The sequence below is a fragment of the Lipophrys pholis genome (assembly GCF_963383615.2).
Source record: "Lipophrys pholis genome assembly, chromosome: 11".
Classification (NCBI taxonomy): Eukaryota; Metazoa; Chordata; class Actinopteri; order Blenniiformes; family Blenniidae; genus Lipophrys; species Lipophrys pholis.
Window position 1 is genome coordinate 5,584,253 of NC_137631.1, and position 27,369 is coordinate 5,611,621.

Below are 27,369 nucleotides of genomic sequence, written 5' to 3' on the forward strand. Positions count from 1 at the left end.
CAGAAATAATCTTTTTGTAAAAAAAAAAATTGACAAAAGTGCCTTCTGCTACTTTGACAGTGAGAAGAGTCGGTCTTTAATCACGTTGTGCTTCTTTTCAGACACATTGAAAACTGGACGGGTCTTCAGACGTTAAAAAATATGGACATGGAGCTTTACACTGGGCTACAGAGACTGTAAGTACTTTAGATTTCTCTTGTGTGTCTCTGTCCGTGCAGTGTCTTAATGTTCCCACAGTGCAACATGAATTGTTTCCTTGGTGAAGAAAACAAAGAAAGCTCATCTTTGACTAAAAGCAAAAGCGAAACCGCAGCTGCAGACCGAGAATTATCCACGATAATATTACGTCCAGACATGGAAAATTATTTACACACCAGTGTGACTTTATGACTCTTTATGACGCATTTTTAGACTCAAGTGTAACTTATAGTCCATTTTTATGTGTTCCTAAGATTCCTGTCTTGATATTATCGTGGGTACATGTGTCTGTTCCAGTCATGTGTTCTATGACTCTGCATTCTCCGTGTTCCAGAACTCTTTCATGTCCTTGTTGCAGATTAGTTTGCTGTTGTTTCTGGTGGACAGTGGCGTGCAGAAGTCTTCATACCCCTGGAACATCTCCTCATTTTACAACCACAATTGTGTTTTATTGGGATTGTATGTAGTTTCACCAACACATTGTGAAGTGGACGTAAAACGATAAATGCTTTTCAGATGTAAAAGAAATTTTTAAAAATAAAAATAATTATTTGCAAAAGTATTAACCCACTCCTTTTTGGATATGTTTGGGCATTATTTATTTAATTACTTATTTTTTGGCTTTGCTTTGCTCTCTTTTGAATAATTTCATTTGTGCCCACATGTCCTAAATAAACTTTTCAATCCATCAAAAACCAAAATCAGGGTCAACCAAGAGCCTTCAGAAGTCACCTAATAACTAAACCGAGTCCTCCAGAGTTCAATCTAGTCTCTATTAAAAAAAAAAAAAAAATCCCATGCAATCCATCGTCTGAAAATAGAAAGAGTTTGGCACAACCGCAAACCTACCAAAACATGGCCGCCCAGCTAAATGAGGGCATTGATCAGAGAAGCAGCCCAGAGGCTGGGGGTAACTCTGGAGGAGCTGCAGAGGTCAGTCTGAACTACACAAATCATAGCGAGCAGAAAGCCATTGTTGAAACAAAGCCATGAGAAGTCCTGTTGGTAGTTTGTCAACAGCCACGTTGGAGACGCAGCAAACCCGTGGAGGAAGGAGCTCCGGTCAGAGGAGACCAAAACGGAATCTTTTGAATGAAATGCAAAATGTGTTGTTGTGTGGTGGAAAACGAGCACTGCACATCACCCTGAACACACCATCCCCATTGTGAAACATGGTGGAGGCAGCATCATGCTGTGGGGATGCTTTTAAAGACTGAAGGTGGCTCTGGTCTACAAAGTCTTGACTCGGGTGGAGGAAAACTTTACAGTTTCTCATTTGTAAAGATATTAGGAAACCATGTTTTCCTTCCACTTAACAGTTATGCAGCATGCTGTGTGTATAAAAACACATTTGTGGTTGTAATGTGACAAAATGTGGAAAAGTTCAAGGGATATGAATACTTCTGCGCCACTTTTGTGAGTCGGCTTAAATCCAAATCCTGTGTCTAAGTGACTTTCTTCTTGTATGTTAAAGTGACTAAAGAGCTAAAGGTTATCGACTGTTTCTTTTTTCTCTCTTTGTCTCAGAACTATAATGAAGAGTAACCTCAGGACCATCCCAACTCGACTTTTCTCCAACAACCCGCAACTGCACTACATGTAAGTCTCTACACTGTTGATACATATGATTTCCTGTTGTAGACTCCGCAGCGGCAAGTCATTTGCAATGTGCTCATCGATAGGAATTCGGAAGTATTTGTTCCACGTGGGTTTCTTGGGAAGAATAAACAAAATACATGAATGTACATTAAAAAGATGGGAAATCCTTGATCATATCACTGATCCTGATACCCGGCTTTAGTAGGACAGATGGATTTAGTGCCGGGTCGCTCTCAGAATTTAATATCTTCTCCACATGGCCAATCAGCCTGTTGAATTTAATAAAAATTCACTGATATATTTTCAGATTATATTTGAAACAGAAAATGTCTTCTGGAGTCTGGATCCAGAAAATGATGAAGCCCAGAATTAAATTAAATCACTTCTTCCTTTGCTTAAACGCCATTATTTAACCAAGTTTTATTGAAAGTCATCAAGTCTTTGAGATATTTATATCGGGCATGTTGATGTTGCTTCATCAATACATTTGTGATTTATCCTCTCCAGCTTGTTAAAAGGCAACCCTTTGAAATCAAACACAGTGTATGAAGGTTTTTTAGGATTTTCATATTTGCAGGAGTAAAGACAGCAGTGAGCGATGGCAGGATATGGCGACTGGGAATTACTGATTAATTGAACCGCTGGGAAGCGAAATGATTGGATGTTTGGACGCTGTTCCCTGAGGTCAGGTTGAGTAGAGCTGTGGAGTGAAGACGCAGCACTGTGGGGCTCAGTTCATCCTTCAAAAGTGGATATCAGATACTCAGAGGGACGTTAGTCCTGCCAAAAGCTTATCAAGTATCATTTCTCTGCCAGCAACTCCGATCCACAGTTATTCCCTTATGCTCAGTGTGGTCATGTGTTTGATATATTTCTCCGAGCAGCAGCCTCGGAGCATGTAGTTAGGCGAGGCGGCGAAGATGGCGACGCGCACGGGCGCAGCGTCTCTTGTGCTGAGGTCCTCACCAGGTTATTTAACCTTAGACCTCGGCCACCGTCCCTGCCTGTCTTAAATCAGCCACCATCGTTCCTGTCCCCAAAACGTCCTCAAACAGCAGTCTGAACAAACCTCAGGCCCATCGCGCTCACGTCACTGGTGATGAAGCGCTTGGAGAGGCTGGTTTCTCATCACATCGAGGACTGCCTCTCCTCGGCGCTCGGTCCTCATCAGTTTGCCTTCAGGGCAAAGCGGTCCACCGAGGACGCCATCACCCTCGCACTCCAGTCGACGCTGAGCCACCTGGAAAAACCTGGAACAGTTCAGCTTTCAACACGATCATCCCGGACATTCTGATAAACAAACCGCTGGACCTGCACCCCCACCCCCCCCCCCCCCCCCTCCACCTGTGCATGGATAAAGGACGTCCTCACTGAAAGACCACAGACAGTCAGGCTGGGCTTCCACCTGTCCTCCACCCTCACCCTGAGCGCCGGTTCACCACAAGGCTGCGTGCTGAGCCCTCTCTCATACGCTCTGTACACACGACTGTGTATCTTCCCACCCGTCCACTTCCATATTCAAGTTTGCAGATGACACCACCTCATCGCTGGAGGGGACGAAACTGCCTACAGAGAGGAGGTGGAACATCTGACCATGTAGTGTGCAAACAACAACCTGCTGCTGAACACCACAAAAACAAAAGAGGTCCTTATAGACTTCCGCAGGACCAGGGTGGACCACGCGCCACTTCACATCAACGGGGACATGGTGGAGACGGTGTCCTCCTTCAGATTCCTGGGAGTCCACATCTCAGAGGAGCTGACCTGGTCTGCAAACACTGAAGCAGTGGTGGCGAAGGCCCAGCAGAGGTTACACTTCCTGAGGGTCCTCAGGAAAAACAAACTGGAGCGGAAGCTGCTGGTGACCTTCTACCGATCCACCATTGAAAGCGTCCTCACGTTCTGTATTACAGCTTGGGAAGCTGGAAGCTCGGCTGCGGACAAGAAGGCTCTGCAGACTGTCATAAAAAACTGCAGAGAAAATCATTGGCTGCCCTCTGCCCTCCCTGGAGGAGGTCGCCAGCTCCAGATGCTTGAGAAGGACTAATGCCATCCGTCAAGACCCCCCCCACCCAACATCTTTCTGGTGTTGCTGGTGTCGTACGAATCTTTCTTTCTCCTCCTCTTGATATTTTGGCAGAACTTAGTCTTACGTTTGTCATTCTCATTAATTTAAAAGAATTTCCAAACCGTGGACATCGCTCGTCCTCTCTTCCATACCTGTGACGTTGCTGACGCATGACGTCACCGAACACTTGCTGGGTTGTATTGGGGATCTTTTATGAGTCAGAGTACCCGTGCAGTACAGGACCCAATAGCCGATACTGCTATCAGAATCGGTGCATCCCTGGTTCTAACTTGTCTGTGTTGGGTTAATATGTACACTGTGGAAACTTTATACTTTTATGTGCATGGTTCTGTCTCTTTGAAATGTGAATTTTCAGGTCTTCCCAACATTTTATGATGAGATGACAATTATTGCATTTTAACCATCAACCTGTTTGTTTTTTTCACATCAACCAATTTAGGTTTTAAAATGTCTTTCTGTCGAAGCAAACAGGCAAATTCAGTGCATCTTGTAATTTCTCTGCATGGATGACAATGAGACGCTGTGGTGGATAGATAGGCAGCACACCATGAAAATGTCAAATTACCCAAAATCAAAGTCACTGATGTATTTTGGGGAGTTTCTTTCACCAGGACTTATCATTTGATTCTTCATTAGGAACTCTTCAGGACTGCCTTCTTTAACCATTTTTAGTCCCACTAAAATCAGAAACGTAACATAACAAGGCTGAGACATGAATGCATACCAGGGCGTACTCGTCAGGTTGAATCCGGGCTCTTTAACGAGTACACTGTACAGTATCGGACCTGACACCAGATAATTGTACCGGTATTGGTGTCACCCCTAATGAACACTTATTTCAGAAGGAGTGAGATTGACCCTCCAGGTGAAGGTCATCCAGGTAATCCTAATCCTAATTCAACTGTAGTACAAGCTTGAGGTGTAAAGAGCATTTTGCGATAATGTGGACATTATCTCATATGAGTCTTTTAACCTCGGTCACTGTGTGAAGGTTGTCCCAAATAATGGCGACACCCACCGACAGTCCCTGCATGCATGCTGGGAGTTACACCGTCTTCAGGTTTGTGCGTAACGCCCATCGGCACCATCATACAGGTCGTAGTAACATTTGTCAAGGAGTACGTAAGGCTCGGTCAAGGTGAGGCGGATTATAAATCCGTGTCCAATCTGCTCTTTTAGTGGTGTGTAGAAGCTGTAACGGGTTGCCGCTTTTACAGAGGGAATGACTCAAGCAGAGACTTCCATCAACAAGAGTTCATTTTCAGATATCAAATCCACAAGATCTATTCTCATGCGAGACTATATAAACTTTCACCCATTAGCAAAAACCCGTTTGTAGATCTGCCACTGACGTGTTATGTGTGTGTGTGCGTGTGCGTGTGTGTCTGTCTGTCTTATGGTCTTGATGTGTGACACGTTGTCGTGTAAACGGGGCCTTATAGTGCAGCATGGCATTCGTAGTGTAGCAGGAGTCAATAAAACAGGGGGGCCTAAAGTGGATTTCTAAAAGCAGGGGAACCAAGACAGACTGAAAAGACCGAAGTCCAAACTGTGACGCTGCTCAAAGTGTAAGATCATGTGAGTGGGAAAACAGAAACTTTGGACCAGAGTGTGTATTTGTAGAAGCCGTTGCATGTATTTCCAGTTCGTGCTAAAGGTTACGAACTGTCGGGGGAAACACTTCGGTGTTTATACAGGTGAGCACGCATCTGATGGCAGAAATCGATAGCCTTTTTCCTCCTACATCTTGACACTTTGTGTCCTTTGCCATGGCAACGGTAGCAGAAAACTGTGGCCAATCAGTGCTACAGCTGGCTCCACACAGACGCAGCCATCTGCTGTTTGTTTGCGTGTGTGTGTGTGCGTGTGTGTGTGTGTGAGAATCTTTGTCTTTGTGTTGCTAGGAGACCTGGACACTTCTCAAAAATGAAAAAAAAAAAAAAAAAAGCCTCTGTTCCATGAATGAAATTGAAATCACACTAATCTTAATGAGATTGATCTTGTGTACACAATTTGTCACCTACTTAGCTTTTTAATGGAATTAATCAAGACTTCATAACAACGTTTAAGATTTATGCGTTTGAAGTTCCGATAAGAGGGATGAGAGCATGCCTGTAAAGGGAATAAATCAACGAAACAAACTGTTTACCTGGTAGGTTTTTCATGAATCTGACTGAATTGTTTCAGATCCGGTTGTATGTTTCCATCGGCACTGAATAAATTGATCCGATTGATCAGATTCAAGAATGTCATGACAGAGGATGAAACCCATAATGTCGCATTTCTCAAACATTTTGTAACGTGTACCACCTAAGAAAATGTTGAGCTCTTCAAGTACTTAAATCTATGATCAACCTGCGCTCACACAGTAGGAGGCCTTCTTTCTATTGTCTCCACAAAGGAGACTTGCTAGTCCTTTAGAATCCACTCTCCACAAAGCAGCATCATAACAACTCATCCTCACAAGGTGCAACACCTCATCGTGTCTCATAAATAGGCTTGAATGTGAGAAAGTACACCTGTTTTATCATTAAAGATTAATTATAAGTTACTCAATTCCCTTAGTTTACTGACCTCAGTTTTGTTCTATTTTGAAAATAATATAATTTTTTTTGACAATAATTATGATTAAAACAGCAACGTTTCCTTCTTGTACAACTGGTTGATGTAACATTACGTAACCTATATATTGCACATGGCACGGAGCGCCCACAACTGGTGATGTCATATAGCATTAACCGTGGATCGGATTGTAAACAAGGTTATACCACCTCCAATCCATTCTGATCAGTCTGATTTAGGAAATCTGATCAAATTAAAGTCTTTATATGTAGTACAATAGTTTTAAATAGTTCTACTGTGCCCATATGAGTAGAAAGACAATTAACAGCAATGTTTTGCTCCAGAGTGTCATGACTTCCAGTCCAGATTCTCCTGGACTCGGTAGTTTTGTAGTTGAGAGTCACTGCGATAACAATCCAAGTTAGTGGTCTGTTCATACGAATGCCCCGTCGACTTGCCATTGTTAACGTATATAGCCTATCGTTCTCTGTACACATGTGCGTGCGCTTCATTACAGAAATGACCAACAGCACCCACTAGTGGCCCGACATGCTAACTACATTGCTTTCACCATTTCTGCCGTTGACGTTTTCAAAACATTACCGTGTAAACGCGAAACTTTTCTGAAGTGAAAATTAAACAATGATGCATTTTCACTAATGGTGTCACGTAAACGGGGCTCGATACAATGACGCTCGCAAGCGGGACACTTTTAGTTTTGTAAGGCAACACACAGTGAAGTTAAAGTGTCACACAGGGCAAGTGCATGACTTTAATTATCAGCTCCCGTCTTAAACTTTAGAACCAAATATCCAAAAATGCAATAAAGAACATTGTTCCAAAGGGCTACCTTTACCTCATTGATCGGATGTGAAGAAAAAACAACCACGTGTATCACCTGGGGATTCAAGTTGTGTACATTTTTTCTGCTCGGGTTGTTGAACTACCACACAGTTGTGCCATTGCAGGGATGTGGATTTCTCTGCGATATCATCATTCTTGTCTGCAATGGGAGCAGACAAAACAGCAGCGTCCCGCGGGTCACTGGTAGCCTGGATCTTTATTTTCATGATTAAAACATGTGACAGTGCCAGCGGCTCCAATGCCTCGCTCAGTGGTTTAAGCGACTCTGTCAGGACCCCCTCATACCCTACATGAATATTTCAGTGTTGTCAGACAGTTCCAGGGTTGTGCTTTTACGCCGCGACGCTGCAAGCCGCTCCTTTCTTGGCTTAATCAGCGATGTTGTTGTATTTACCAAGAAAACTGAAACGCTTTCACGTCTTTACACGTCTGCATGCCAATATTAAGTAGCGATACGAGTACTTCATTATATTATAATTTCTACTCCATATGCAAACGATAGGCAAACGGACAAACCACCTCCTACACACACCTCCAACAGCCCCACAGTCCGCAGAACGCCGACTACATCGCTGGTGCTCCTTTATGTAACTCTATGCATCCCCAGTATCTGTTTTGGCCGACGAGTTTTTCCTTCACTCAAAAAGCCGATTCATTTCAAAAAAAGTTTCAAGGAAACTGTTGCACTTCAGACACCAGCTGCATGCAGCTCCGTGGCCGCTACAGTGATAAACAGCAGGAGGAGAATTTCAGTTTATAATCCATATTTGTTTTTTTCCAATTCCAAAGAGGGAAAGAAAGAAAACAACATGGAGTCATTTTGAAGCGATTGTACAGAGCGCTGCTCCTATTTATGTCAGGGTCCAATGCTTCACTGCAGGCTAATCATTTATATGGAATGAGTACACTCTTTGCTCTCTCTCTTTTCTCTCATTGTCCTGAGTGGAATAGTGATGAGGGCCATGATCTCAGCAGCTACGAATAATAAGCACTGTTACATCAGCAAAGAGGAAAAGACGGGCTTTGATTGCCAATTGAGATCAAATGTAAGGAATATGTGACCATACCAGAGAGACTATCACAGAATACAGGTTCGTTTCACAGCAATCAACTTCACAACGTTTGCGTTGTTCCAGATTAACCATTTTATAGGAACAGATTATGAATGAATTCAGATTCCAAATAGATTTACTTCCTTATTGCCTTGTGTCTGAATGGTGCTGTATCAATAAATTTGGACAATCAGAATGTCAGTTTATGGGGCAACCCTGAAAACAATGTCATTTTCATGCTGTCTGTTTGGTGCTGTCGATTGCTTTTGTAAAAAAAAAAAAAACACACACAATTGTAGTCTTCAAGTTTTGTCATTGTCATTAATATTAAAGATGTCCAAACCACAGACATCGCTCGTGCTCTCTTGCGTACCTGTGGGCGATGTTGAGGGAATGATGTCATGTAATACTCGCCAGGTTTTATCAGAGAGCTTTTACAAGTGCAAGTACTCCGTGCAGTATCGGACCCAATATAAATATCGTATCCGTGCTACGGGAGTTTAACCCAGATTATCTGCGTACATTATATAGCCGACACAACTCTTTGTCACTATGTGTCCCTTGTGACTTTAAATTAATGTAAACTCAAACTCTTGGAGATCATTTAGCATTTCAGTTATTGGTATTTCCCCACTGGGACAATACGCCTCTCAAATGAAAGTCCCGAATGTGTTTTCTGTGATGTTGGTTCTGCTTTGGCGTCAGACTGGGTGACGTCTGGCTCAGATCACCCTGCGCCGTGACGGAGCTGCACAGTCGAGAGGCTCTCGTTTCGTCAGTGAGACTCAGATTTGTGGACTTGTGCATGAGCAGAAGCTGTGTTTACCACGGCGGTGGTGCTTGTGTGTAGTAGCAGTGCTTTCGCCGTCTAGACGGAGACGGAGCCCGATCGTTTCCGAAAAAAAGTGTCGTTTTCACCCGTTTGCACGAGGACGGAGCCTGAGCGTTTTAAAAAAGTACCACCTTGTGAGCCATTTAAAGAAGTTGCATCTTCAGTAGCTCCGAGCAGCGTTGTCATGTAAACAGGGCCTAAAAGCTGTTTCACCTTGTCTCTTGTGACTCTGGGAACACCTAGTAAAACTCTTCCTGAAGACCTCAGGGGCCTGAATGTTTCATATTCGACAAGTAAATCTGAGATGTATTTAGGCCCGAGATCGTTAAAGCTTTATAGACAAGGAGTCCGATTTTGAAGTCAGTCCTCTTACACACAAGATGCAGCGTTCTGGATGAGACCCGTAAACACACCGATACAATCATCCAGTCTGCTGAAAATGCATTTCTTTAACTCTTGTTGCTCAGTTCTTGTAATCTATTCAGATAGTTTTGGATTAATTGTGATATTACATAGCAGTTAGTTTACGCTCTGCAGCATCCTCTTCATACTCTTCATTTAACCTTCTGTTAAATTGAAATGGACGCTGAATGTTTTCTGTTTCAGTGCTTTAGGAGCAGCTTCAACAGACAGCAGTGAACGCAGGCACAGAGATATTGTAATTATTTTTTCTTGGCAGAATGAATCAAAGCCCCATGCGGCACGCTTCAGCGCTCAATCCATTATCCTTATAGCAGACGACCTATTCTGTTTACTGATTAACTTTCTAAAAGCAACTTAGTTAAAATCGAACATGCTGCTTGAAGCATAGAAATACAGTAATGAGACCACGCTGATATCGAAGTACGTCTCCCTTTTATTGCCTTCATGACTCTTCGATCATGGATTTCATGAGTCAGGAAGGAAGTGTGTAAAGTTCAAATTGTGATAACTGGGGCTGCATGATACTGTATATCACAAATATGTTGCTACTACGATATCAACATGTCCACTCCATGTAAGAGAATAAACTGACCTAACTGAGATGAATTTTGTTTACATGCATCATGCATTAAAAATGGTAGAATTCTAAAGTGCGATTAATCACATTTTATTTCCAAGAATGGTGTGATTAACTAGTTGAAAAAATACATTTACAGTGAGCTTTGTCATCTAAGTTAATCTCAGGGCACGACTACTTAAGTGTTTTCCTTTATCATAAATCGCACCATTATTTATATACTAACATTATTGCACATTACATGATCATGTCATGCAGCCCTGGTTGCAATGATATTACTTTCTTCTTCTTTCTGTACTATAAGGGACTATTCCTTTGGCAAATCATGAAGATATTTATTCCAGCACGATTTCTATTTGTTGCATCCGTCATAGTTAGGGATGCACAGATACCTTTTTTTTTTAAGTTCGAGTATGGGCAAGAAGCTAAAAGTTAGCACTTAAATGTCATAAAATCTAATTTATACTTCATATCCAAAAAATATGGGAAGGCTATGCGTTGCTGTGAACCAGCTCCGCATAGCTTCTGCATCGACGCTACTCACACCTCCAACAGCCTTTAATTCTCCAGAATACGACTGTGTCTACAATATAAGCCAGTGCGTAGCATCTATCTACACGCTGCGCTATGTGGACTGCAGACTGTGGACCGAGGGACCGAGCTTGCCGTGTGCCGCCACACGCTGGCCTCGCTATCGGTCATCACGAGTCATAATATATATTTTTAAAGAAATCTCTCTTTACAGAAATACTCAAACAGGCCTGAAGTAGAGCTGCCATTGGGTTGGCCCTGGACCTGCTGGAGAGATTCTTCTCCATCTCTTATTTTGCCTGTGAGCTGCTTGGCCTCTCTCTAAAAAAGCTGGAAGAAGTTGTGAAGGACAGAAGAGCCTGGGCTTCTTTGCTCTCCACATTGCCAGTCTCATCCCATTTGGGTTAAGCATGGCATTGATGGATGCTGTTTAAATTACGTGACCTTCGCAGTGTAACATCCCACACGTAGTGTACCTCTGCAGATTATGATCAGTGTTGAAATCAAGCCAAAATGTTTCACATAGTTTGAAAATGATCTCTTCTGTGATTGAAATGAGAGTGACTCTGACTGTTAATGCATTACCAATGAGGACAGTCAGGGAGCGGACAAATCTAGTTCATATTTCCTCTTCATCCAACGTAGTCTCAGGATGTACTGGAACTCATTTCTACTGATATTGGGAGAAAAGCAGGGGACATCCTGAACAGGTCGCCAGTCTGTCAGGGTGCAAACACAGGAAGGCGCACAATCACACACACATTCACACCTGTGGGCAGTTTGGAGATATCACTTAACCTTCCAGTCATATGGTCTCTTAGGAAACTGTTGTACACTGAGAAAACATGCAACCAGGGGAGTATATAACAAACATATGCGTTTGAAGGAGGCAGAGTGTGGTGAGAGGTGAGTGGAATGAGAGAACGAGACCCAGGGATCAGGCCAGACAGCCTTGTTTTGTTCCAGCAAGGTTACAGCTGACATCAATTCTGACACTATTACTTGTATATATGAATAAAATGGCATTTTGCGCGTCAAAGCCCTTAAAGCCCTTCCTTTACCGATCTAGTGATTTCTACCAATGGTGGCTCTCAAAAAAACATGCAGGCAAGAATTGGTAAAGCGAGATCTGCTTTTCTGTTGCTAAAACAATTTGGAGATCCAGAAACTTCAGCCTTAACACAAAACTGAAACTCTTTAATAGCAACATCAAAGGTGTCGAGACCTGGAGGGTGACCAAAAACATCAAAGATATTGTCCTGCCTGCATCCCATCCTCGGGATCTGATGGCCTTTGGTAATCCGTAATGAGGCTCTACGTGAGCTTACCAACCAGGAAAGGTTGGCACGCCATAAACACAGAAGGAAATCCCAAGATTGTGTGACAAGACGAGAGCTATCTCAGAACAAGAGAAAACAGGGTCGCGCCAAATTGAGCTGTAAACGATCAGCGCAACAGGAACTGCGTCAAACCGGGTCAGACTGGCATAAAATCACCAAATTGATTCAAGAGCATTCTTTTTGGCGTTTGCCGGTGAATGCTCCTATACAGATGCAATGGATGCATGCAATGGTTGCCTCAATATCAAACAGATAGTTGCCAGCACAGACAATGTACTTAATGTTAAGGTTATTCCTAACATTATATTGAAAGAGCACACAATTGTCGACAATAGTAGCATAAAAATAAAACAAACTCCAAAATCATATTGATTCATCAATCAGTTCTCATTGAAAAATGCTGCTTAATGGATTAATTATTGATATGTGATCTGATTAATTACAGAGCTCCTTATTAATTTGATTCATTCAGTTTGTAACCTTCCCTTAGCTTAGTGGTCAGACTGGAAGGTAACTGGAAAAAGAAAAGGCTTTGCTCTTGTTCTTCTTTTGAGAGTATCTTTCCCATCGCTGCTGTCAGTCTCAACTCTTGTTTGTTTGTTTGTCTTCCTTTGCTCTCTCTGCTTTCTATTTCTGTCCTCCTCTGTCTTCAGCTCCAACTTCTCAGTGTGTACTTCACTGTTATTCAGTGTGACTGCTTTCCTTTCTGTTCTTTTAGAGAAAAACATAGGAAGCATAGGATGTTTGTACAATTGTTGGACAACAATTAATTTTGAATCTGCAGTGTTGCAAACTGGTCAAAAGTTGCATTCAGCCGGCAACTTGTCAACAAAATCAGTTAATCATTTAGCCCATATTCATAGCTACCGTAACTTCGAACGCTGTGGAGAATCATTTGGTGGCTGTATTCAGGTTATAATTCTTACCAAGTAACTTCTCCGAACATAACTTTTGTTATCTGAAATAGTCTTGATAAATGTGTATTAGAGATGAGAGTGCCTACTCAACAGATTGAGATCATTTCATGGTTTGTTTTTGCACTTTTACTGGTAGAAACTACTGTTTCCCTTTGACTTCATTTAGAACAGCTAGCATGCTGTGCTAACTTGCGATAATGTACGGTAGTCAGTCCATGCAGTCAAAGATCGACGTCATCCTTCCTGTCTTAAGTGAGAATCGAAATCCTGAAAAATATTTCAAATGTACCCGAACAAGAGGTTGATAGAATGTGTAGTACAATTTTTATGGTTGTTATTCTGTTGCTGTCATGATGATGCTATTTTGAAATCTTTTGCACATGAAAGTAATCCTTTGTGAGAGCCTTATGATCAATGAGGAATCCACGTCGAAATCTATCATATTTTAAAGATGGTAAAACTGTATTTTCCTCTGTTTTATCATCTCAGTGTCCGTGTCATTCAAAACAGGGCGAGAAGATAACAGAAAATGACATCAGTACTAACTGTGATACAAACATATAATGTGATTACAGGGAGGGTTGTGATGTCCTCCCTGTGTTTAATGACTTTTAACTCTCTTCACGTGTCATTCTTTCTTTCAGAAACTTGTCCAAGAACCCTATGCTTGCCACACTCTCCTGGCGGATCTTTGAGCATCTGCAGCTTACAGAATTGTAAGTTGAAATTTCTCCTGTTACATCCCTGCAGCCAGTACAGCCACTGCACGACATCTGTATACAGACAAACGACAAAAAAAGAATATTGCAGCACTATAAACAATAATAATGGTGAGTACACAGACATTGATATGGACAGACGACCATGTTGGATTGTTATTACAGTGACTCTCAACTATAAAACTACTAAGTCCCAGGGAAACATGGACTGGGAGTCATGACACTGTTACAGTGTTGTTGTTATTGTCTATCTACTCATGCATGTACAGAAGAACTATTTACTAGGGCTGCGATGCAAATGTGGCCTCAGAATAACTGTAGGCTTAAGGCAGTGTTTAACACACAGAGCGTAGTCGGGAGTGAGTTCATCTGTTCAGTGGGCAATCAATTAAAAACTTTTTCCAAACCTGACCGTTAGTAGAGGAGTGTCAAACATACTTTAGTTTAGAGGCCGCAAACAACCCAACTCCATCCTGAGTATGGTGGACCGGTAAAATAGGGCCACTCTAGCCTTTGAATCCAAACTTTAAAGAATTATTTTTTGAGGTGCAGAGTACACGTGGTAAAATGTCTATATTATCACAAAGCCAAACAATTACTACAGAAAATGACACCAATCTCAACTTGAAGCCAATTTTAATGAAACTTTCTGGTGCAAAATACAGTGAAATATAAAAAAAACTTCTCGTATAGCTGTTGCATTATGGGTGTTTTTACAAACACATCCTGACAGCATGGCTTTGAGGCTAATGCCCGTTTTCTAGCTTTCATGGTAGCATCACCGACACCTCAGCACAGGTCTCAGTGTTGTGTTGTGTCCACCACTCTTTGGAAATTTGTTAAAAAAATAAATGTTGTCTTTGAAGTTTTTACAATTTTGTCTGGATTGAAGTCTCTTGTGGGACAGTTTTGACTCCCGGGCCTTGTGTTTGACACCCCTGCTTATATTGAGCATCGTAAATGATATAACGGAGGGTTTATTCTATTTAAAGTCTGTTTACACTGAATGTCAATCCTAATTGTTCTATATGTCTGATGAGATTGTAGCGTAGTTTCTTAACAAAAGGAATATTTACGTTCTGGGATTGTTGACGGTAGCAGAATCGTCAGAATTTGGAAGGAATCGATAAGTACTATGAATGTCAGGACCTAGTTCAAAATACCCCCGAGGTCATTGTCTACATGGGAGTTAAGGTTTCTGAGGCACAATAAACTCAAGATATTTAGGTTTGCAGGACAAGGAATCAGATTAGATGTTATGATCTCCACATGGCTAACATGGTAATCCAATAAAAACATCCGAGCAGGGACGTCACCTAAAACACCCAAAACACTCACATGGGCAGGGTGGCCGATCGTTTCTGTTAACTATGACTTCCAGTCGAGAAGGCAATCAGTCGCTGTTTTCTGACGCAACAGTACAAGCAGATTTCTTTCTGCCCTGCAAAGTGTTAACAGAGACATCAAACACTGAAAGACGAAGGCTTTTCGGTCCTTGGTGTCTCCAGAAAACTTTTCTAGCTGAGAGACATGTGGTGAAGTGGCTTAGGTAGGTGCAGGAGCCGGAGTTGAGGATGCTGATTGATGGGAAGTGAGGTCACGAACTGGTGAGAAAGCAGACTTGATGGTGCGTGGCTGCTGGCAGGCATCCTGCAGCCCACTGTTTTGTTTTCTTTCTTCAAGCTGCTGCTCCTGTTGTCTGGTTGTGGAGTGCGGCGCAGTAAAGATGAGTGTGAGCTAGTTAGCTCCAGGGATGCACCGATACCAGGCTATCGGGCCCGATGGGGCACAGAGTACTCATACTCATAAAAAGCTCCCCGATACAACCTGGCAAGTATTACATGACATCATCCGTCAGCAGCAGGTAGACAAGAGAGATCGAGAAATGGCCACAAATTATTAAGAATGGGAAACGTAGAGCGTAGACAGGCTGTAAATTATGTTATTCCAAAATATCAAGAGGAGGTGAAAGCTATTTCTTATAACATCATTTCCCCATGGGGATGAATGAAGTATCTATCTATCTATCTATCTATCTATCTATCTATCTATCTATCTATCTATCTATCTATCTATCTATCTATCTATCTATCTATCTATCTATCTATCTATCTATCTATCTATCTATCTATCAGCAATTTAATCAGAGACATTTGGACAGGCAGAGTTCGCCGTTTGTCTCTCAGTATTTTAACTGATCAGTGGATCAGGAGAATTTCGCTCCGAGGTGTGCTACATGCTACATGCTATAGAGTTTTAGGTCTCACACAACAGCGATGCTACATGCTAAACATGATTAAAATATGAATGATACACTCATTGCCAGCGAGCTGGAGCGTGTGGCGGCACACAGCTAGCTCGGTCCCTTGGTCCACAGTACGCATGGCGCCGTGCTTAGATAGACACTAGGCACTGCCCTAAACGTACTGTAGACACAGCCTGGAAGCCTTCATGACTGCTGGAGGTGAACGTGGCATCGTGCTGACTCTGTGTGGAGGTTTCTAGCAATGTATAGCCTTTGCCTATTGTTTGCGTATGGAGTGTAAATTATGTGTAATGGCATTTACTCTTATCGGTACTCGGTAACATCAAGTAGCTAAAGGTTAATACTCGTACATGTACTCATCCTTTATCAAAGTGGTATCCCGAGATAGCTCATGCTGACATGGCCGACACAGGACTTGCATGCTTAATACAGAGTCAGGACTTGATGTGGTGGGTGGATCAGGAAAAGGTCAGTCCACAGTGAAGCAATCTGTGACAGGGTCCTTCTTTATCCCTCTCTAACAAAACAACACAACAGACGTAGTCACGGGTCACCTGCTGGTACACTTTTATGGTGCTCGCTGCTGAAAGGGAACACAATGAAGATATTTTCATGAAAAGAGGAAATTAAGTTTTGAAAATGGGGAAAAAAATCTATTTGCAATGAATTATGTTCTGACAGTGTTTCCCTCAATGCTGCTTAACTGTACTTTCCTCCTGTATATCTACACACACACTCCTACACACAAATGTGAGCACACACACTCATACCCCTCAAGCAGTAATTGCCAAATGAAGCTTCATGAACCACTGTCTATATTTTCTGGGGCCGCTAGATGGCACTGTCTGTTCAACAAATGTTTAAAAACACACTTCATTGCCTCCCGTTCAGTCTCTAATTTCAAACGAAGAGCGCCATCTGGTGGAGTCAGACAATAAAGAAAATGGTTCATGAAGCTTCATGAAGCTTCATTTGGCCATCACTACACTCAAGCCCCTCATTTTATCAATACATGGATTATCTCTAACAACAAAACAGCTACTGTATTGGTCTACACATAAGACAACATGGCTCTTTTTTTTGGGGGGGGGGGGGTTGCGAACCTTTTGTTTGTGGAATAAAACAGTAACTTTTTATATAAATGACTAGTACATGTTGAATTGAACATGTGCGAACAGATGAACATTTAAGAATATCTATCAGGACGGAAATGCTCAGAATGTACAGAGAGCAGCTTCTCAGGCCCCATTAGCACGACAACGTTTCAAGTGAATATGCATTGTTTTTGTTTGTTCATTTCAGTAAAGTTTCCAGGTTCAAGTTTAAGGTTTACACAGCAGTGTTCTGAAAACAGATGTCCAGTTGCACTGCGTGATTCTCCACCAGCCCCGACTGGATTTAACATGAATCTTTGGAGACTTTCCATGCCTTCAGAAGAATAACAGCTCTGGTTTTGTTCATTCTGCCTTTATGCTTCTCTGTCGGTAATCATTCCCTCTCCTATCTATGTCTGCAAACCGCTTCTCAGCTGCTCTGATCACCATCAGTTTAAAATGTCCCTCATAACTCCTCCAGTGCAGCTGATTAATCTGACCTACTTTTGAGACACTTTTCTCCGGGTGATACGGTTTGGTGGAATGAAAACTGTATCAGATGATGTTTATTGACATTCAAAAGACAAGACAAAGAAGAACAGATATCTACTTTTCCTTAGAGCTTACATGATAATGATCATGTAAGGTTGATGGTATTTCTGTCAGACACACAAAGTCTGTATATTCTTTGGGCCTGTTGTGTGTATGTGTCACTTAAGTCATTTAGAGCAATGATTTCAAGTGAAAACGCGACACTTTCGCCACGTTTGTTTATGCAACAATGATGCTTGGAGCCACAGATTATGCACCTTTTTTGGCTCCCCTGGTGGAACGTTTGAAAAACGCTCAATTTCATGGCTGTTCAGATAGCGGAATCTCTGCTGCTTCGCATGCGCACCACGGTTACAGCGTATTGTTTTCTGCACACATTCGTGTGTGGTTTTATTGCAAATACAAACAGTAGCACCCACTAGTGGTCCAACGTGAAAATCACATCGTTTTCAGTGTTTCTGCCATTTCCGTGAAGACGGACTTCGTTTTCAGAACGTTGCCTCGTCAACGTGAAATCTTTTTGAAACAAAAATGGAAAACAATGCGTTTTCACTTGAACGAGGCCTTATATGTTTCTTAACCATCTTCTCCTACAACCTTACTGAAGCGAAGAGGTTACTTGACCCACTTTAATGAGAAACAAACCATCTGTACCACAAACTAATTCACAACACTTCCGTGGTCAGGTAGATTCAGAGATTAAGTAGATTGTTGTTGGAGGAGTAAAAATAAAATTTTCTGCCTGTCGTCAGATAAACTGAGCTCCACCTGGAGGTGAAAACATCTCCCAATGTGGCTGAGCCTACACACAAACAGGTGTACTGTTTTTATGAATCACCCGTTTGAGAGCAACACTTTAGTTCTATTCATATGTGAAGATCTGAGCTGTCATTTTTAATGACTCTCCACTTTTTCCACCCCCGTGCAGTGACTCATTTTATGCAACACTCCCCGATGGATTTGGATTGTCACTTCCACTCAGGAAATAATTGGCGTTAATGCTCATTGACTGTAACCGTATGCGTCGCACAGCTTCACTCTTCCTCTTGCTCTGTGGAGAAGGGATCTTATTCCTTGTGAGCTATTTCTTGACCAGTTTTAGGCCCAGATGTTTTGTCATGCAGAAATAGTAAAGTGTAAGTGATGGTGGCTGCATGCTACCAGGACAAATTTACATTTTGTAGCTGTTAAGAGTGTTTTGTCTTGGAGTCATGATCAGACTCAATGGCACAAGAACACCCATGTGTCACATGACAGTTGGAAACAACACACTAATACAAAATTTATAGAGTTATAAGCACTACAATATTCTGTTTGACAACTAAGAGTGACAGATTGCAATATCCCTGAGAAATCAATACAATTATGAATAGGAATATTGCGTACCATGTAGTAGTAGTAGTAGTAGTCTTTATTTCGAATTTGTACAATGCAATTAAAAAATAAATAAAATAAAAAATAAAAAGAAAGTAATATACTGTACATACAATTCGAAAAGGAGTAGGTTGAAGTAAAACTTATGTTTCCTACCCCTTTATACATTTTCAGTCTTTTGTTTCTTTTACAGTTTTACAAATGATTCAATTTGCAATCAGAACTTACATAACCATCCCTCATTATTAGCCCCCCGTCTGGTTGGTGGTTGTAGGCGTTGTCTTGGCAGATGGTAGATGCCCTAAAGCTTCTGTGTCACTGCAATGTCTTTAAAATTGAGAGGTGAGGAAGAGGTCAAATGAGGGATCAGGCCACAGCAACACAGCTCCACTTAATGTTCCACCAATCAAAACCCGGGCCTGAACTTGATTAGTCAAGGTTCCCCACCCGGCTCAGCACTACCTCTCCACACTGCTCAGAATTCAGGGGCAACATGAACTCACCTGTGAGAAAACTAACGATGAAAACCTTTTTGATGCAGTATTTTACACAGCAACAATTTCAAGTGAAAACGCAAAACTTTTGTTGCTTTTTGGTTGGCTCACAGTGCTCACAGCCACTGAAAATGCAACTTTTTGATGGAATTTGAAAACACTCTGGCTCTGTTGCCGGGTAAACTAGTAAAAACTACAATTTCTGGAAACTCTCAACACGGCCTGAGTAAATAGTTCTTCCACACATACGCCAATAAATGGATAATAACAACAATGGCATGACTCCGAGTCCATATTGTCCTGGGACATGGTAGTTTTAAAGTTGGGAGTCAATGTAATAACAATCAATCTTCTGTATCTGCAAATACAAAACTCTGTGTGCTCACCATTGTTAATGTTTATAACGTATTGTAATTATTATGACTAAACCCACGCATCAAAAATCGACTCACGACACAGAGAGACAAATTGCCGAACGACAAGACCGGAGGATGGCACAGATGTCCGAACAGGGAGCGTGGAAACATAGAGGAACAACTGGAAACAATCAAGGAGTAATTAAAGAGAGATAAGGAGGGATGAAATGTTGAAATGGAGTGAAATGTTTTGTTGCAGTGAAGCTGTCTTCCAAGCATTAAATTGTAAAATTTGTACAACCTTCAAATATTATCAAAGAAAAGTCATCATTATTATTTATTCTTCCTGATGCAAGGAGTAATTTATGGACTCCCTATTCAAATATGAAACGAGTCGACTGGAACATTTTACCTGATGTTTATGTGCTGTTTATTCTGATTCCTTAATATAAGGTTCAGCATACAAGGCTAACTGATTTCATCAGATTAAAACAAACTAACATCATCAAATGACTTGGGATTGAGTGTGTAATCGCAAACTGTGTGTTTACATGCAGTCCAGGACTGCAGCCTGCGTTTGAGTCATAGTATTTTCAACCCACATCAGACCCACTGCTGATGTGCTTTTGTTAGTTTTGATAACGGCTGACATGTTTATGTTTACCTGGCATTCAGTTTACATTTCAATATGTCATAAATAACACCTGCTCATGGAGTCACAACTCATGTTTCTCTTTCCAGACATTTAGAGGAGGTGGTGTTTAATTGTGGCTGTGAGATTCGCTGGCTGCAACTATGGCAACAGAGAGGAGAAGTGGGGCTGAGCAGCCAGCAGCTGTACTGTACCGACGGCGTCAATGAGATACTGCTGCAGGATATGAACATCAGCAACTGTGGTAAGATAAAAAAAAACAAAAAAAAACAACATTGAAGGTGTTTACCCGACATTGATAATGTCTTGCAAACAACAAAAACCTTTTGGCTTTACTGGTGAGCCACCTATCGACGATATCGACACTGAACTACAAATAAGTGTTGTACTGACCCAGATAATTACAATCATGAGATCGGCCGCAGGTTTGGACGGGTGGCTGCAGTAATGCAACTGCGCTATACAGCAAAGCTCTCTGTTTACCGGCCGGTCTACACACCCACAGTCACCTATGGTCATGAACTTTGGGTCATGACTGAAAAAATGAGATCGTGGGTACAAGCGGCAGAAATGTGTTTTATCCAATGGGTTGCGAGCGTCACTGTTCGTAACCGACTGAGGCCACGTTTACACGTATCTGGGTTGTTACAAAAACGGGCATTTCACCCTCTACCTTTTAAAAAAAAAAATTTAATTTACGCGGACCCGCATATACACCTGGTTCAGAGCTGCTATGAGCATAGCACACCTGAAGGAGGCAGTGTAGCCAGAAGCATGAAGCCACGATAGCCAATCAGAATCCTGGAGAAAAAACATGACGTCATGAATTGTGACGTAACTATCCCCTTTAGATGCAACCACAGACATGGATTTTATCCAGATCTCCACTGTGGCCGGAGTTTTCAGGAATCATTCACGTTTGTGGTGAGTTGCAGCTGCGTTTATGTGTAAATGCGCGGCCCAAACGCAGAGAAGTCACAGTTTTTTCAAATACCCGGGTATATGTAAATGTGGCCTGAGGAGCTCAGCCATCCGGGGACGTCTGACTGGCAGACGTCCCCGAGGTCGGCCTCGGACTCGCTGGAAAGACTATATCTCTTGTTTGATCTGGAAGCAGCTTAGAGTCCCCCCTCAGAACAACTGGGGGAAGTTGTGTCGGACAGAGGTGTTGGACAGAGGCTTCTTTACTCTCTACACATGGGGTGTCAAACTCAGATCCTCTAGGGCCGCAGCAACCTGAATGTCATGATAGGTCATCACCTCATTGCAATCAGCTGTGTTGAAGCAGGGAGACATGGGAAACATGCAGGGCCCTCAAGGATCTGAGTTTGACACCCCTGTTCTATACTGTCCCCATGACTTCATGTGGACTGAGAAGAAATAAAGATGGATGGATGTACTGTATAGAGTTATGCAGGAGTCAAGAGCTAAAATGGGATATAAATAAAAAAATGTAAGTTTCTATGCCTACTACTTTTTTAAACAGGGTAAAGCAGCTTAGCATAATTAGCATACATGCCTCCATGGAGTTGAATCTTGTGTGACTCTCTCACAGACTTGCCAGAGATCAGCGTCAGCCACAGCAACCTGACGGTGGTGGAAGGCGACCGAGTGACAGCAGTCTGCAACGGTTCTGGATCCCCACTGCCCGAGGTGGACTGGCTGGTCAGCGGCATGCGCTCGATCACTGCACAAGACGTAAAGAGTCTCACACACACACACACACACACACACACACACACACACACACACACACACACACACACACACACACACACACACACACACACACACACACACACACACACACACACACACACACACACACACAGCCGTGTATTTGTGATTGGAGGTTTGCAGGATTGAATCCCACAGTTGACAGGTTACTGTTTCCACCGTGGCTCCCTGAAGAAGTCCCCTTGGACCTGAACTGCTTCAGTTTAGCCTACCGCTCCCTAGGAATGGGTTAAATGCAGAGTCCCAGTTTGATTGTATTTGTGACATAAAGTATTCTTCGTCAAGATGAGAGACTTGAGGAGACTCTGATCTGAAAACTGCTCTAAGACACCGAGGGGTGATATGATCGATTCTATTTTATGCGGGGAGTTAAGTTTTAGAGGAGAATCAAGACAGAAAACCTGTTTTCTTGGTGACGTCTACCAACTTGAATCTATTGGGTTACTGTCATATGATGAGCTGATAACATATTTTGTGTTAGTGAGTAGTTAAATAGGGCTACTGAACTAATGTTCTGTTTGCTGATGCTGGAGATACCCCTGCCGTGTGCCCACCATCGGCCTCACGTTCATGTTGTCTTTCCAGTCCAGAGTCTATGAAAACACCTCGATCCACTCCATCAACATCACCCTGGCAAATGTCAGCAGAGGAGACAACAACTTCCTGCTAACCTGCACTGCCAACAACATAGTGGGCATAACCAACGCTTCTGTTCAGCTCACGGTTCACTGTAAGTACACACACACACACACACACACACACACACACACACACACACACACACACACACACACACACACACACACACACACACACACACACACACACACACACACACACACACACACACACATAAGTTGTTGGGTTGTACCCAAAACAGTTATTTAATATATGTCTAATGCAAAGTGTTGAAGTCATGCCAGGCCACAAGCTGGTGCGGTTGGTTGTTTTTGTAATGAAACCACACACATGCCCACAAAAAACAATTCACTCTAAACATGAACAACATGGATACCATCAACTATAAAACTACCAACATGAACTCTGAGTCATGTCATTCTGGAGGCCGCCGTGTTTCTTCTTGACCATCTACTCATGCATGTGCATAAGAACTATTTACCACGGCCGTGGTGCGCATGTGCAGTAGCAGCGTATCGTCTTTGGCCCCCAAGCGTTTCCAGACAGTCGTGTTTTCATCCGAGTATTATCGAAAAGTTCCACCTTGGCAGCCGTTCTCAAAAAGTTGCGTGCTCAGTGACTTCAAGCACTGTAATGAAAATTTGGCATTTTCAGTTGCAATCGTTGCCATGTAAACGGGCTATATGTTAATACAAAGCTCCGTGGCCAAAGGTTTCGCTCGGTACAGCTCAGACAGTCACACTGAGACACTGGCAGGAGAAAATAACCAGCTCTCTCCTGGGTGTTTAAACACCCTGTGTGTTCCTGGGGCTCTAATTCAAGTAGGCGTGATAATTGATTATAATTGCTATGAGTAATTAATACATGTATTTTCCTTATTTTTATATTTGATACTTCTTGGGGCACCGCGCTGGTATCAATAACCAGGCTGCTTTCAGACGACACAAATATCTGATTGCTGTTATAATAAATTAATGCACAATTAATTACAGAATGTGAGGAGACACATTCCTTCTGTGGTGCTTCCGTGAGCGGGTTGTCAGCGGCGGCTCGAGTTTCTTACAGTTCAGTGGTGTAAGACGATCACACTGCTGCAAACCACAAATAGTGTTTGCATGCTCACAGTGTTTAACGTTCATTTAACAGAAACACAATAAGAGCAACACACACAAATCGATGGAGTAATACTATAAGTACATAATTCAGAGAAATGGACACGGAGATGCTTCTAATTTAGGAGTGTTTCCTTTGTTTTGGGGCGGGGGGGGGGGGCGTATTTGTTTGTATGAAGAGGCAACTTTTAGCAATAGGACAATTCATAGTGTTTTACAGCAACAAATACAAATGCAAAATAATAAGAAATGAGCGTCTACTAAGGGGTGCAGAGACGTTTCTTCACTGAACCTTTTAACGTTACATGCAGCAGCATCAGATGGAGGTTTTGGGTCGAGATGCAAGTTTATCTTTAAAAACTCACATGAGCTACTTGGTCTCTTTTATGTTGTAATGGGGCTCCAAAGTGTTTAATATACAATTGTGATTTTTTTCACAACTCTTAGTTGAAACAGGTCTTTGTCCATAAACTGCAGGATTGACTGAGTTCATTTGATTATATAAAATCAGGCTGACGTCGATGTCACTCATTTCAAGTCAGCTGTTGGCTGTAGGCATGCACCGATACCAGTAGTTGGTATCAAGTCTTATATTGCACTGCGCAGTACTGAGTATTTGTACTGTAAAAAAAAAAGATTCCAGATACACCGAGGAGAGTATTACGTGACGTCATGCTTCAGCAACGTCGCCCGCAGGTACGCTGGAGAGAACCAGCAATGTCCGGATGAAGAAAGTAAGACAACACCAGCAACTTCATCACCGGAGACATTTGGGCCACTAGAGGTCGCCCCATGTTGCTCATTAGTTTAACTGCTCAGCACAAAACTCTGAGCTATGCTACATGCTAAAGCGTTTTGGTTCTGACAGACTGGCGATGCGTCACGCTAAACAAGATTAAAATCTGACTGATACACTCATTAACAGCGAGCATGAGTGTGTGGCGGCTCATAGCGAGCTCAGTCCTTCAGTCTAAAGTCTACAGTCCATATAGCGCAGTGCGTAGATGGATGCTCCACGCCGCCCTCTGCGTACTGTAGACTGTCAGGCTGTTGGAGATGTGCGTAGCAGCGATGCAGAGGCTGTGCAAAAGTGGTTCATGCCAATCCGTAGCTTTTGCATATTGTCTGCGTGTAGAGGATGAATTAGGCTTTATGGCATTTTATAAGGTCTTGTATCGGTACTTGGTATCGGCAATGTTAGTACTTGTACTCGTCCTTTAAAAAAAGTGGTGTTGGTGCATATAGTTAGCTGTACATCTTTAAGGCATCTCGCAGATTTCTCATGTTTGCAGGATATTTACCTGCGGTGTGACATATCTTATAAACAACGAGGACGTGTGTATATTTGCATGCAGTACAAAGCCATACAACAGAAGTGTAACGAGACACAGTGGACACAGGGTTTTGTTTTGCATCCGAAGAGAGCAGAGGTGACCTCGCTTCTGCTCTGTTTGGCCCTTCAGATCCTCCCGTCATTGTGAAGCTGAGAGAGCCAGAACGCCGTCATGACACGTGCATTGAGTTTACTGTCCGCGGTTCACCACACCCGACCATCAGATGGTTCTACAAAGACAAGGTATGTTGTTAGAAACCATAATGAGCGATCTCACACAAAAACAAGCAAACAAAAAGAAGTAAGAGCCTTCAAAGTGAAACTAATCAACGGTTGCCCATATCTAGGTACATGCGTGTTTTCCTCCATTTGAACAGTTTGATAACAAAAGTGTCTGATAACGTTTTGCAGGGGAAAAATGGATTCTGAATTCGCTCAAGGATTCACGCTGATCACCGTTTGTTTTGTTGCTCTTCTTTCACTTCCCATTTAGGAGATTTCTCACACTGACTATGTGCGTCCTGATATGGACACGTACCAGGACGACATCGAGGGCTGCCTCACCTTTAAAAACCCAACACACCATAACAACGGCAACTACACTTTAGAAGCCACCAACTACCTGGGTGTGGCCACCAGCACTGTGTATGGACATTTTCTTGACAAGCCCTTTGATGGTAAGCCACTACAAATAGAATATTCTTGTTATTAGATGTGCTTTCCCACATACTGAGTCAACATTCAGATTGGGATAGAATTAGAAATTAGAGACATGGCAGGTTTGTTTGAAATGCAAGTTGCAGTGGGACGAATAGATTTAGAGTTGCTCTATAATGGCTTCATCTTATTGGCATAGGCAAACGATGTACACAAAGAATGGATATATACAGTATGTACTCAAGTGGATATACGAAAAAGAATCCAAGTTACACGAGGACCCAAAAGCTTGCTGTTGGATTTTGGGCTGTTCAACCTTTTAGCTGCTGTCCTTCCACCTCTCTGTACGGTATACCTTACAGGACCTTTTCTCTCTTCCAGCAGACTATTCCAGTCCAGATTATGATTACGGTAAGTGCTTTTTGTCTATGTCATTATGGTTTCGGGATGGTTGAAAACAAGTTGTTTTAGATCCTCAGAATTGAATGAGTCACATAGGTTTTATACCCTCCTGATGAATAAATTCATCACGCACCATGATAATGTTAATTGCTAAAGATCGCTGACCTGAAAGCCACAGAGCTTCACCCTGTTTGACTGCCTGACTTCAGAGTCAACATGTACAATGTGTTTTTTGCCCTGGTGGATGACTCAGTCTCTTAATCATGTATTTATTTAAAAAAAAAAGCTACTATTTGTAGTTGCGTATTGTGTGAATACAGATAATTAAATCATGGGTGACGCATAAAGCCACGGGCGGTGTGGCTGCCTCAGAGGCTGAACTGTTTTCCATCACAGAGAGGAAATTAATTTCCGACTGTGTGATGTCGAAGTGGCTGCTAAAAGTAAAGACAGCGGGTCTGATCTACCAAAGGATTGTGCAAAACACTGACGTTTGCTCTGACGAGTGTGAGCGATACCGAAACACAACACACACTATAATTCTGGCACGCAGCCTTCGTGAATGTGAAAGATGTGCTTTGCTACATGTCAAAGCTCGTGTCTTAGTGAAGCTTCTTGTATTTTTGATCCAGTAACTCCGACGGCAGAGACTCTGAAACCTGGGGAAGACACATTTGGGGTGAGTGTTTATATATATATATATATATATATAGTGACTATCGACCAAAAGTGCATGCAACATGTAAATAATAAAGGAAAAAAGAACACAGTGAGACCTGGGTTGTCTCATGTGTAGATTTTATTCCTCTTTCGCCTGTGTGTACATGCTTCTGACCTTTGGTATTATCTGTGAAGAAGTGTTTGCAGTACGTTAGAAGTGGAAATGGAGAAACAGTAAGAGTAGAACCTGTAGAAGACAGTTGAGAGCTGCGGTTTCCATAATTCATTCTGGAGAAGATCCGTTTGCTTTGCTCAAAATACTGTGGATTCTCATCAGC

At 42.3% G+C, this 27,369-nt stretch overlaps 1 protein-coding gene across 1 annotated transcript in view; it reads left to right on the forward strand.

Annotated features, from left to right (window-relative positions):
* The window catches only part of LOC308116518 (NT-3 growth factor receptor-like), a gene marked incomplete at its 5' end in the record, with an annotated part of 62,119 nt that overhangs the window by 14,386 nt on the left and 20,364 nt on the right, over positions 1-27,369 (forward strand). Inside the window, 10 exons of the mRNA XM_080474767.1 lie at positions 102-176; positions 1,726-1,797; positions 13,629-13,700; positions 20,581-20,735; positions 22,047-22,189; positions 22,814-22,958; positions 25,443-25,555; positions 25,806-25,989; positions 26,351-26,380; positions 27,004-27,050. Coding sequence (XP_080330893.1) covers positions 102-176; positions 1,726-1,797; positions 13,629-13,700; positions 20,581-20,735; positions 22,047-22,189; positions 22,814-22,958; positions 25,443-25,555; positions 25,806-25,989; positions 26,351-26,380; positions 27,004-27,050 — 1,036 coding nt within the window. The remainder of the gene's footprint in view (positions 1-101; positions 177-1,725; positions 1,798-13,628; positions 13,701-20,580; positions 20,736-22,046; positions 22,190-22,813; positions 22,959-25,442; positions 25,556-25,805; positions 25,990-26,350; positions 26,381-27,003; positions 27,051-27,369) is intronic.